At 52.5% G+C, this 12922-nt stretch overlaps 1 protein-coding gene across 1 annotated transcript in view; it reads left to right on the plus strand.

Moving 5' to 3' along the window:
- The window catches only part of Rnft2 (ring finger protein, transmembrane 2), a 52846-nt gene extending 40003 nt beyond the window's left edge, over nt 1-12843 (plus strand). The window contains exons 7-10 of the mRNA XM_032886553.1: nt 1117-1266; nt 2508-2573; nt 2704-2805; nt 10143-12843. Of these exons, the coding sequence (XP_032742444.1) occupies nt 1117-1266; nt 2508-2573; nt 2704-2805; nt 10143-10277 (453 nt within the window). The 3' untranslated portion in view covers nt 10278-12843. The remainder of the gene's footprint in view (nt 1-1116; nt 1267-2507; nt 2574-2703; nt 2806-10142) is intronic.
- The last annotated feature ends 79 nt before the right edge of the window (nt 12844-12922 follow it).

A 12922-nucleotide genomic window follows, 5' to 3' on the forward strand; every position in this document is an offset into this window, starting at 1 on the left:
GCTCTAGTTAGCCAGCTTTCCCTGGGGATTCCCTTGTCCCTGCTCCCCAAACACTGGGGCTATGCCCCGCCTGCCTGGGTTTCTATGGGTGGTAGGGACCTGAGCTCTGGTCTTTACATTTGTTTGACGAACTTCTTTACCCACTAAGCCATCTCCCTAGCCCAGCATGGAGGCTGTTATAACCATCTTCGAAGAAACACAATGCCTGTGAAACCCGTCCATATTGATAGACTAATCAGTCCTCTGTTACTTACAATCATGGGGTAGTCTCCTATTTCATAAATATTGCCTGAATCGGTGTTAAGTGTTCCGTCACGGGGGTGCACCTGGGCAGTTTCCAGTCAGTGGGTGACTGTGGCTGCCGAGAACATTTTCTACAAGTGGGCCCAACTCCATTTCTGTCAGGGAACATCCTTGTTTACATTCAGTAGAGCCCATGATGAGGGACCTTACTCCTCCCCCTCTCCTAGCAGAGGCCCTCCCTCCTGAGGTTTGTTCAAGGCCAAAGGGAAGCGGAACCCGAACCTCGAGCATCCCCAGCACTGGAGCAGGTCCTCTCCCTGCTCAGTATTCTTGTCTCAGAGCAACCCCTGGGGTGAGAGACGAACCTCATTCTGAGAGTCAACCAGGAGCAAGGCCCCAATGCTAAGATATTTCCCAAGATGTCATCTACAAGAGGTAGAACTGCAGGAGCGGCTTCTGCCTTGGCTCCCTGCCTGGTCTCCCTTACCTCTATCCTGTGGTGCCAGAGTCGGCCCTCTTGGGTAGTTTGGGGGAGGTGGCGAGCTACCCTCTGCCCTCCTTACTGCTCTCAGGCGGACAGTTGACCACACCCACGCCCTATCCCAAGTGCTCTGCTTCACCATCCTTGATACCCAATCCTGACACTTCGATCCTGGGGACAGTGGGCAGTGGGTGGTGGACAAGGACTTCAGGCGGGAGCCACGTCTCCTGGCCACATCCATCGGTCCCCATTAGAGCCGGCTTGAGTGCTTTCCAAAGCTGATTAATGGCCTGCCTGTGACCTGGACTGTCATTACGGCCCTGCCTGGGCCCCAGCTCTGTCCTCTGGGTCTTTGCTGCTAACACTAATTGATGCTTTTTGTGTGGCTGCAGGGAAAGTTTTATCTGGTCATCGAGGAGCTGAGCCAGCTGTTCAGGTCGCTTGTTCCCATCCAGCTGTGGTACAAGTACATCATGGGGGACGACTCCTCCAATAGCTACTTCCTAGGAGGGGTCCTGATCATCCTCTACAGTCTCTGCAAGGTAAGCGGCTGGCTGAGCCAGGCTCCAGGGGCCATTGAGCATCCAGGACCAGTCAGTAATGTCTCCATGTTTTAAATCAAAATGTATCTCCGGTAACATAGCATTAACCATCCATCTGTCTGTCCTTTGCTTCCTTCTTTCTGGTGCTGGGAACTGAACCCAGGGCTCTGCGCATAGCAGGCGGGCACTCTACCGTCATACTGTATCCCTGTCTAACATCAGTGTTAGACATCCTATGTTCCCAAGCCATCCTTGAACTCCCAATCCTCCTGCCTCAGTCTCCGGAGAAGCTGGGAAGGATTATAGACCTGCATGACCAGGGCTGATTGCTGCTTACCTTAAGCTGTGGACAGGCAGTAGCATTTGCTGTCACAGTGTGGTGCAACCACCTCCTCTATATGGTTCCAAAGCCTGTCCCAATTTCACCAACAAGCCTAGCACCCAGCTTTTCTGGAGAGCGGCCATTCTCCATACCTCCTGCTCCCCAGCCTCCAGCAGACACCAACTCTGTCTTCACACATGTGCTGGTGCTGGGTGTTCACTCATGCTGGGATGTACGATGACATCTTGGGTGTGGCTTGTTTGACTTAAAACACTTTTGAGATTCACCTACATCCTAGCATCATAGCACACACTAATACTTTTAAAAAATGTATTTAGCGTTGGAGGTGAGACATGCACAAGCTACAGTGCACATATAGAAGTCAGAGGACAACCTGTGGGAATCTGGTCTCTCCTTCCCCACTGGGTTCTAGGGATTGAACTCAGGAGGTCAGGCTTGAACCTTGAACCTTATTGAACCATCTTACTGGTCCCAAACAGTAAACTCCCATTCTCTTGCTTGCCTCTCTCCTCTCTTCCTTCTCTGTTTCTGGCTTTAAAGGGCCTAGGGACAATGAATGTATCCACTTTGCTTCTTCCACCAAGACCAGCCAAGCAGTCCGTGCAGAACCAGCCTTGGGGGCCTTATCTTGTTCACTGTGATCAGCTAGGAGTGGCTGGCCATAGTGCTGGGAAAATGATGTGATTGATTAGTAATGCCTGCTCTAGGCTTGGCAAGGGGAAAGACAGTACTCACGCTGTTTGATCAGACTAATGGAGACTGTTGATTCTGGGTGTCAGGACAGAAGTCAGGCAAAACTGATAGAAACTGGAAGACATTTTCCTGAAATGATCAGTCAAAGCCCAAGGTGGAGACTGCTGGGAGATTGTTCTCAGCCTTCCCTCTACTCTCCTTTCAGTCGTTCGACATCTGCGGTCGCGTGGGCGGACTCAGGAAAGCACTGAAGCTCCTTTGCACCTCCCAGGTAAGTGAGTCCCAGCCCCAAAGAACCAGATGGTGCAGCCCACAGCAGCCCTTCCTTACCTTGCAGACATTGCCTCACTGAAAGGCTTACGGCTGTGTTTTGTCTCCCCTTCCCCTTCTCCTTCAAACAGAATTACGGGGTCCGAGCCACAGGGCAGCAGTGCACGGAGGCTGGCGCCGTCTGCGCCATCTGCCAGGCTGAGTTCCGAGACCCCATGATTCTCCTGTGCCAGGTGAGCGCCCCCAGTGGGACCCTACTCTAGGAAAAGCCGGTCCTGTGAGCGCGTCTCTGGGCTCCAGTGTGGTCTTTAGGGGCAATCTGCTCACGACTAGAGGCGTCTATACCAAGGTTTAAGTCTCCGCCCTTCTTCTTTCCGGCTGAGTTGCTTTTCCTCAGTGTTGTTGGCAAATGTAATGCGTGTCCATTTTGGTGTGGTGTAACACCAGGCTGTCCTGAGTGCAAGTCCCAGACACCTCCATTCCGATAGGTATTCCCTGCTGGTGAAATGAACCAAATGAAAATATATTGCCAGGTTTACTAGGGGCACCTCTCAGCGTGGAGGAAGAGCAGTTAAGTCGCCACAGACAGGGAGATAGAGACAAAGGAGAAGAGAGAGAAGCAGGTATGGAGGGTGGTGATCAAAATGTCTGGATTATGTACTGAGAACCGGGGGAGAGGAAGCCTGGACCGGAAAGTTCAGCATGCAGAGCAGGGTACGCTGGGAGAACCTAGAGGCTAGGTCTACTTTGGAATACAAAGTAAGCACCTCAACTGCAGGCCCCAGGTCTGAAACACAGTCTTTAGAAATGGCTACATGGACGTAGCTCAGGGCTCGCTCGTTCTGACTGTGCATTGCACCCCCCAACCCCTCCGGCCCTAGCAACAGTCGATGGTTTTTGCTGTTATTTTCAGACAGGGTCTCATTGTCTAGCTCAGGAATCCTCCTGCCTCCACCTCCCAGCACTGAGATCACAGGCGTGCACCACCACACCCGGCTTCTAGGAGTGTTCTTGATCCCTGGGGCAATATGGGGGTGTCACCCCATCTCCCCATGACAGATATAAAATGACCATGATGCGTGTACCGCGTGTGTATCCCGTGTGTCCGACCACAGTTAGAGGAGTGTGGAACTGTCTGCACCATCGCTGTGCGGAGCTGATGCTGCGTGACTCACCACGGCAGCTGCCAGTTCTGTCTTTATTATTTTCAGTGAAGTTATCGATATCCATTGTTTTCATTATTATCGGGGTCCCCAGGCCACAGTGGTAAGTGCTTTGACTCCCTAATGTGCCCCTTCGCCTCTTCCTGACCCCCGGGGCCAGGTGTCAATTCAGTAAATGTGAGCTGGCTGAGGGCAGAGTTCAGAGGAGAGGCAGAGGACACACAGAGCCGGTCCCCTCCCTGCGAAGCTGGCGCTCTCCTTAGGGATTCAGACTCATACTCATAAATAACTATGCAACGAGGCAGGCAGTGATAAGAGCTGTGGAAGAGAGATTCATGGAGAGTCCCCAGGGGCCGGGGCAGAGAGCGAAGTGTTCCAGAATGGGGAGGCTTTTTGCATAAGCCCTGGTTCCAGAAGGAACGAGAAGAAAGGCAGATGGCCTCCCTAACACCCTTGGAAGATGGGATAGGAGGTGGGGTCCTCTTTTAGCATTAGCAAGAAAAATTTGTTATTGCTGTTTGAGAGACTTTGAAGGAGTTTGGTTTTAACTGAATTTTTAATGCTCTTTCTGTCTTTTTTTTTTTTCCTTTGAGACTGGGTCTTACATAGCCCAGCCTCAAACTCACGAAGCGGCTGAGAATGGCTGAGCCCGAGTCTTCTGCCTCTGCCTCTCAAGCGCTGGGATTACAGGTGTGTAACGCCGTGCGTGGCCAGGACCTCAAGGGTTCTGAGCAAACGAGCTACTAACTGAGCCGCAGCCCCATCCCCCTACTGTGATCTGCTTTCAAATTAGCAGCGAGGCCAGGTGTGGTGGTGTACTTCTTGAATCCCAACACTTGAGAGGCAGACAGAAGGATCTGCCTCCATGAGTTCAAGGCTAGCCCGGTCTCCCTGGCAAACCCCTGTCCAAACAAGCAAACAGAATGGCAGTTTGCGTGCCCAAGACAAACTTCAGAAAGGAGACATGACGGCGAACTAGAATTTGCAGCTGGGTTTGGGTCCCAGGATGGGGAGGAGGATAAATCTGCTGTGTTTTGAAGATGTTTAAATCAAGCTGAGAGCCCTTCCTTAGTAACACGTCAGCCCAGTTCTCGCAGCTTTCGCAGATGTGCTATTCAGTCATGCAGTAATTGGAGGGGAAACTGAGGCTGGGTGAGGGCCAAGTTTCCATCATCGAACTTTCCATATTCCAGAACAAAAGGCTTTTTAAGTAAAAAGATTGTCTGCAGGATATACAAGGATGGGAGCTAGCGAGGCAACAAGGGCCTCAGTGGTTGAGGGCGTTGGCTACATAGCCCGATGGCCTGAGTTCAGTCCCTAGACCACGTGGTGGAAGGAGAGAACCATTCCCCATATGTTCTCCTCCAACCTCCACCACAGCGCATGCACACACAGGGAATAATACATCCACACATACATACACATATATATACATACATACACAATACATATATAGTGATAGATACATATATGCATGCATGTATACCTATGTGTATACATGACAAACATATACATGCATGTATACATGCATGTATGCATACATATGTGCCTGGTACATGCATCTATACATATGTGTATACGTAATACATACATGTATACATACTTGCATGCAAAGACTGGTGACAGGCTACTTGCCCTTGTCACCAGGTCTCTGTCCTGTACTAACCACAGAAGCAACACATTTGCCAGCTTCCTTTATCTCTTGCCAAAGACATTTTATAGAATTCACAATCACGACAAACATAGCACGTGCACGTGTTTACTGTGTACCATGTGTATGTACACGCATACAAACACATACACCCATAAACATCTTTTAAAACAAACTGAACTTGCAGCAAATCTCCCTGAGCTATGTGTCACTCGGTGCCATTGTTACCTGTGGCTGGCGCTCAGAGATCACCCCTCGTTCTGCCTTACAGCCACAGAGCTGACATTCAGTGGACAGACCGCCATTGGTGTGGCTATTTTCTGAGAGGCACAGCCTCTTACCACATCTTGCAAAGAAGGCTGTCACGAAGGTGACTGAAATAGATTGATCGTGCCTGCCTGAGCCCACGGTGTTGATTAAATGAGTTCACTCAGGTAGCGCCTCGGAAGCCCACGTGACCTGGGATGGGGCTCAGCACACGGTAGCTGTTCCCGGCAGGCGCCGTGTCTTGGTGGTGGGCTCTTGGCAGGAATTCCTAGTTGGTAGAACTCCTGGGTGAGAGGGCCCTCGGTTTGATGGGTCTTGCTAAATTGTCTTCAGTGGAGAGACTGGCTGCCTGTTCTCCACAGAGTGCCCCAGCCCTTGCCCCTTCCCTCGCTTGCACACAGCATTACCGAAGCCCTCGCTCGCTCGCTCGCTCGCTTGCTCGGCTCTGCCAGACTGACAGGTGACAGTGCTGCCGAGCTTCGCTTTCATTTGCATCTCCCTAATTATGAGCGTGGCTGGGCAGCGCCGCTCGCGCTTTGGAGCCATCTGTATTTCCTTCTCTGTGACGGGGATTATCTGAACATAATGGCGAGGTGAAATCCGTTCTCCTGGCAGTCTCTCAGAGCCTCAATCTGCCTGTCTCTTCCATTCTTGCACCATGTCTTCCCAAAGGTGGATGCGGAACTCTTGGGAGGGGGGCAGACAAGACACCACTGTCCTAGAGTTAGGAGTGACAGCCGCAAACAATGGCTGGAGACGCACAAGCATTGCCAGACGGAGCTCACATCTCCACCTGCTCGCTGGTATATTCTGGGCCTGCAAGGGTAGCGGTGACCCGTGAGGTGAAAGGGCCTTACCTCACTGAATGAATGAATGAGCTCAGATGTCACTTAAGAAAGGCTTCCCCATTTGTGCCCCCCCCAAACTAGCTGTGATGCTGGCTACTGTGTTCTTACATAGCGTGTTTTTATACGCTATAGACTTACACACAGTGGTCTCACACACTGGGTTTTCACCACAGAGACCTTTCCAGTTGCATGGTTACTTATGGAGGGCATGATTGTGTGAGACCTCTCTCCCCTTGGCCAAACTGCAAACACCTCAAGAGTGGAGGCTACAGCTCTCTTGTTTAGCAGTAGAGACATAGTCTGGGTGCCCGCAGTGAGTGGGTGGGGAGATGGGATGGATACTTGGATGGATGGAAATGGGTGGATATGAGTGGGTGAGTGGACGGGTGGGTGGATGGATGGGTGAGTGGATGGATGGATGGATGGGTGGGTGAGTGGATGGATGGATAGATGGATGGATGGATGGATGGATGGATGGATGGATGGATGGATGGATGGATGGATGGATGGGTGGGTGGATGGATGGATGGATGGGTGGATGGATGGATGGATGGATGGATGGATGGATGGATGGATGGAGGGATGGATGGATGGATGGGTGGGTGGATGGATGGGTGGATGGATGGATGGGTGGGTGGGTGGATGGATGGATGGATGGATGGATAGCCCACCTGTCTTACCTTCTAAGAGTTACCAGATGAACCTAAGCACATCACTTCCTCTGCCCTCAGTGTTCCCCTTAAGGTAGTGCCCGGAAACAGATTGCAGATGGATAGTAGGCAGTGAGTATCCTCAGAGGCTGCAGCTCTGTCCCAGTGCTGGTCCTAGTAGTCTCCCCACAAGTGCTCATGGTATGTTGCCCACCAAGATACAGGAACTCAGGAAATGGGGATGCTTGGCCTGTAGTCATACTTCTTGAAAGGGCTCCTTTGCCAGAGAGCAGAGAGTGGTCAGAGAACAAAGCACATTCCTAGTTCTGGGCCACTGTGAGCCTGGCTGAGGCTGCGAACGACTGACAAGACGCCCTTTGATTTGGGCCTAAAAATTGCTCATACCCGATGCATAAGAGGCTATATCTTTATCTTAAGACTGTGGGGAGGGGTTGGGGATTTAGCTCAGTGGTAGAGAGCTTGCCTAGAAAGCGCAAGGCCCTGGGTTCGGTCCCCAGCTCCGAAAAAAAGAAAAAAAAAAAAAAGACTGTGGGGAGAGAGGAGCCTTGCTTATTAACAGAGCAGATCTGGGCTCAGAAAGGCAAAGATATGCTCGCCCAAGATACAGAACCAGAACTCACACCCAGGGCCTCTAGTGCTGTTGGCTCTGCCCTTTCCGCTAAGCCTTGGCCTCTTGCCTGAAGTCAATGAAGGCTGTGCTGGGGAATTCGGCTACCTCTCCTAGAATTCTTGCCAACCTGCCGAGATCTGTCCAACACACCTCCTCAGGGAGAGGGAATAGCTGAGCTGGGATCCAGGCTGTGTACACCTTCCCGGGACTGCTGCACCCTTTCCTTTACGTGCACTTTCTTTTTTTTCTCTTTACTTTTTTTCCGGAGGTGGGGACCGAACCCAGGGCCTTGTGCTTGCTAGGCAAGCGCTCTACCACTGAGCTAAATCCCCAACCCCTTACATGCACTTTCTAAGCACCAACTTCCCTTAAGTCCTAGCTCCATAACCAAGCAGTACAAGTCACACAGTGACCCTGCCCCTCCAGGCCGTCATCCACCCAAGGGTGAGAAGCATGTCCTGGGCAGGTGTGGGTCTCTTGATGCAGTCAGAGGGAATGATGCTTGCAGCTGTGTGTTAAAAAGCAAAACATGTCTTAGGCTGCAGCTTAATTCCAAGTCTGGACATGACTGGCCTAGTTGTGACTGAAAAGACTCTAAGATTGATTGATTGATTGATTGATTGACTGATTGATTCGTGTGTATTTGCGTGTGTGTGTGTGTGTGTGGTTGTTTGCTGCATAATAGCCACATCTTCAACAATGCTTTTACAGAATAGGTTGTTTCTGACCTCATGTCTCAGACCCTCACAGTATGCACATATACACAATGGCACAGGATGGACAGTGAGTGACTTTGCTCTAGGCTCAGGCACTGTGTATCAGCTACCACTGCTGCATAACAACTTATTCCAAAATGTGGCGACAACACTATAAACATCTGTGCTCTCATAGTTCCACGGGCCACAAATCGAAGCCCATATTCACTGTGCCTCTGCTTCGAGGTAACTCATGGGTAGCAGTGAGGGCCTCCTAGCTCCTGAGGGAGCAGCCTCTTCCAAGCTTTAGGACATGGTTGTGAGCTGGATTCAGATCCTTGTGGCCTGTGGGACAAAAGGTCCTTGGTGACTGTTGTGGCCACAAATAGCCCTGGCTTCTTTGTCAGGCTGGTATTGTTGGAGCAAGCCCATGAGGACCTCTGAGAGCATAAGCAAAGTTAGTCATGGTTTTGTAATCTACTCCAGAGGTAACTTTCACTACTGTATTGTTCTTGTTTATAAGCAATGCACCATGGGTAGGGCCACAAGGAGGAAAAGGTCACAGCAGGCCCTGATACACTCTTGACTCCTACTGCCTAGCTGCTGTGTGTCCTCAGCCCTGTGTCTTCCCCTCTCTGAGTCTCTTTGCTGGGATGTGACCACATGGGTAGAGTTCATCACAGTGAAGGGACTACGCGACTGCTCATATCTGCCACCTGCTAGACTCACCTGTGTCTGTCTGCTTGCTCTAGGCTCAGACAGATCTCCTGAGGCGAGAGATGCCCTCTCCCTCCACAGCCCCTTCTTGCATGCAGGCCTGTGTCTTGGGTCTATCCATCCCTGTGCTGCTTGCTCTGAGTGTAACGAAGTTATTGATGAGACTCAGTCCCCAGGGCTCCTCTCCCAACTCCACGATCAGTGAGTCACAGCCTGGAGAAGAGAACTCTCCAGAGGGGCTGCACTCCTGCCCTCTGACCCCAGCTGGGGGAGTTTTCCAGCCCATCCTTCATATGCCTCCTCCCTCTGCAGGGGTGGACAGGGGCAGGCCAGGCTTCTTCAGCACCTCAGCCAGGGCTCTGGGCAGGCGGGGTTCCCCGAATTCCTTCATTGCCGAGGAGGGTCTTCCTTACACTAGAGTCTCCTGAGTCTCCGTCCTGACTCACATTAATTTCTCAGACACAGTAATAGAGCTACTCGGGGCTGGACAAGGGTGGCACACAGTCACTTGTAACTCCAGTTTTGGGGGACCCAACACACATACATGCAGGCATGGAAATCTTTAAAAGACTATTAAGTCCACATTAGTATAAACTGGTTTGTATGTGTAACAAACTGGGAAGGCAATTTGAGCTAGGCTTGGTAAGGAATATCCCTGTCTGTCTGTCTGTCTGTCTGTCAGCATCCTCTTGCCCCTTGGACTCAGCCACACATCCTGGCCTCAGGACCTTTGCACATGCTGTCTTCTGTCAGGTGTGCCCCGCAGCCCACTCCGCCCTCCCACGAAAGGTGCCACTTTCCCAGGATTGCTTCCCCAGGCCCCACCTCTGCCTTCCAGCCAGGGCACCAGCTACCCTGTGGTCTCCCCTCCTGGAGGGCATGCATGGATGACCTGGCTGCTGTCGCCAGGCTCCCAGATCACACTCACTCCGTCTGTTGTCCCCACAGCACGTATTCTGTGAAGAGTGCCTCTGCCTATGGCTGGACAGGGAGCGCACCTGCCCGCTCTGCCGCTCCGTTGCCGTGGATACCCTGCGTTGCTGGAAGGATGGGGCCACGTCTGCACACTTGCAGGTGTACTAAGCTAAACACAAGTGTCTGGGGAGACGGGGAGGGCCCAGCACTGCTGAGCCCAGCCCTGAGGGCCCCTGGGAAAGAGCCTCCAGGACTTCCTCCTGCCTTCTACCACCTCTACCTGATGGCCCCAGGGCCCCCACGCCAACACTTCCTCGCCACCCTGGTACAGTGTGTGCACCCTACCCCACTGGGAAGGGGAGCCCTCCTCACTCAGACTTGGCTTCGCCACAGGTAGGTGGTCAGTCCCCTGTAAGTGGAGAAATTACCGATTCACAATCTCCCCTTATTTAACCTGCTTCCAGCTACTGGTACTCAATGCTGAAAACTGGTGTGAGCTGAGAGGGTACAGTCGGACCCAGGTCTGCACACAAGAGCCACTGGGAGAATGTCCAACATGTGAACACCAGGCTTCACCCACCTAGCTGACCTTACAGCATACAGGCAGTGAGGTCGCATGGTAGGAGCCTGGGAAAGACCGGACCTTGGTGATTCCTTTTTTCCTGGGCTCTGCCTGGGACAGTCAGTCTCAGAAGGGTCAGCTCAGGTCCAGAAGTACACGCCACCTGCCTTCTGTCATCTTCCGTCCTTCTCTTCTGCATTGTCCCTCACTGACAGCTCAGGCCTGTGCAGAGCTCTCATGGACATGGCTGCCTCTCCCACCCCAGGAGCCTTCAGTACATGTCGTAAGTGGCACAGGGCTCCGGAGCAATCCATTTCCCCTCCCTCTCTCTAGTGAGGTAATTAGCTCAGAGTCTCTGAAAAGACTGCTTCACATCCTTAACCAAACGCCTGAGCGGGACTCAGGGAGCATCGGGAGCAGCTCGCAGGTGTGCTTCACCACAGCTTCTCCCCCGGGAAGCTCACTGATTGGAAACCTGGGATGAAATAGCACAGGTGACCACACAGAAGCCTCTGGAATTCTGCTGCCTCCACCAGCTCCCAACTCTGCCCTCTCATGGTGGGCATCGCACAGCAGGCCAGCCCAAGCCACATTTCAGAAAGCTGCAAGGCCGGTGGGCAGGTTAGCATACACTCCATGGGTGGGACCGGGGGGTGGGGGGAGGGCGGTCCTTGGTGCCGGTCCCCCTCTCTCTGTAGATTCAGGACTTCTGGGCATCCCTGCTGGGACTTCTTCCTCTGCATGGTCTCCCTGGCACTTTCTTGGTAGCAGTAACACAGCCTTTGCAGGGGACCAGGGCATCCTTCAAGCTCTGTTACTATGGCAATGGCCATGATGTTAAGCAGTCCTGCTGTCTGGATGTTCTAAGAGGGAAGGGAGGATGACCCTTCTGTTCTGTCTGGTTTGTCGGGGTACCTAGGAGAGCAGTGGAACTGCCTGCAACTGCCTAGCAAGCGCTCTACCACTGAGCTAAATCCCCAACCCCCTGCAACTGGTTTTTATCAAAGACATTGCTTTGCCTGAGACACTGTCAGCATTGTGGAGGGGTTGGAGCTGCAGGGGGTGCACAGAAGTGTAGCATGGGATGAATCAGAGCCATTGGGGTTGGGCTTGGAAGCCTGATTTCAAACCTTGTGATATCCCTAGACCCTGTGTCCGCCCCCACCCGCTCCGTGGGGACATAAAACCTAGCTTGTTTACTTGCTGGGACCGAGAAAACTAGCAACAGGACTGAAGATGTAGCTCGGTGGGTAGAGCACTGGGCCAGCATGCCAGAAGCCCTGAGTTCCGTGGCCAGCACCACATAAACTAAGCATGGCGGCGCACACTTGAATTGCCTGTTCTGGGTGGGGGAGGCAGGGGGATCAGAAGGACAAGGTCTTTCCTTGGCTACATAGCAAGTTACAGGGCAGCCCAGGCTCCACGAGACTCCTTTTTAAAAGGGGGAAACAGGTAAACCAACAGTGTGGGTTACTTGTTGCACCAAGGGTTTAAACCGCCCCCGCATTACTTCTCTAACATCATGTAAATATAAACCACGCCCCTGCTATACAAGGAGCATCCCCGGGACAGTGAGATGCTCTTCAGTTCCCGTCCTTCCAGGGAACACCCTATCTGCGGGGCTCTTCAGGCAGAGCTCCCCAGGCACCAGGCTGTGGAAAATGGACCCTGGAGAACACTCCCAGTTCACCTGCAGCACTACATCGGTCAGGGGAGCATCAGGGGTCAGGATCTGGCTCCCGGTGTTTTGTGGAACACAGACTCAAATCCCTGAGTCCACAAAGTCTTGTTTGTGGGTGAGAACCTGAGAATCCTAAGTTGGCAGAGGCCAATGAGAGGGCAAAGGTTAAGAGTCTTCGCCCTGAGCTCTTAAGAGAACCCAGGTCCAATCCCAGCACTCACGCCAAGGGGTTCAGAACTCAGAACTCCAGCTCCAGGGACACAAACGTCATCCAGAACCGCGAGGGAAGAAGAAAGGCCTGCTTTGGGCCCGAGCCTAACAGACCCAGCACCTTCCAAAGGGAACGACACAGGTACGGAGCCCTGGGACCGTCCCCCTGCTGAAGAGGAAGTGGGCGGCCAGCGGTCTGAGGTCTTCTGTGCTTTTGCTTTGGGACATGTCTTTGGTGTCGCTGAGAACCTTCTGCCAATAAACCTCCCCTGTGGCTGTAACTTGTATCCGTGAGTCACTGTGCCTCCTGAGGCTGGGTTGACCTCAGACCTTCAGATGCAGGCACACGTGAATACACAC

Source organism: Rattus rattus, chromosome 16, assembly GCF_011064425.1.
Source record: "Rattus rattus isolate New Zealand chromosome 16, Rrattus_CSIRO_v1, whole genome shotgun sequence".
In the NCBI taxonomy this organism is placed as follows: Eukaryota; Metazoa; Chordata; class Mammalia; order Rodentia; family Muridae; genus Rattus; species Rattus rattus.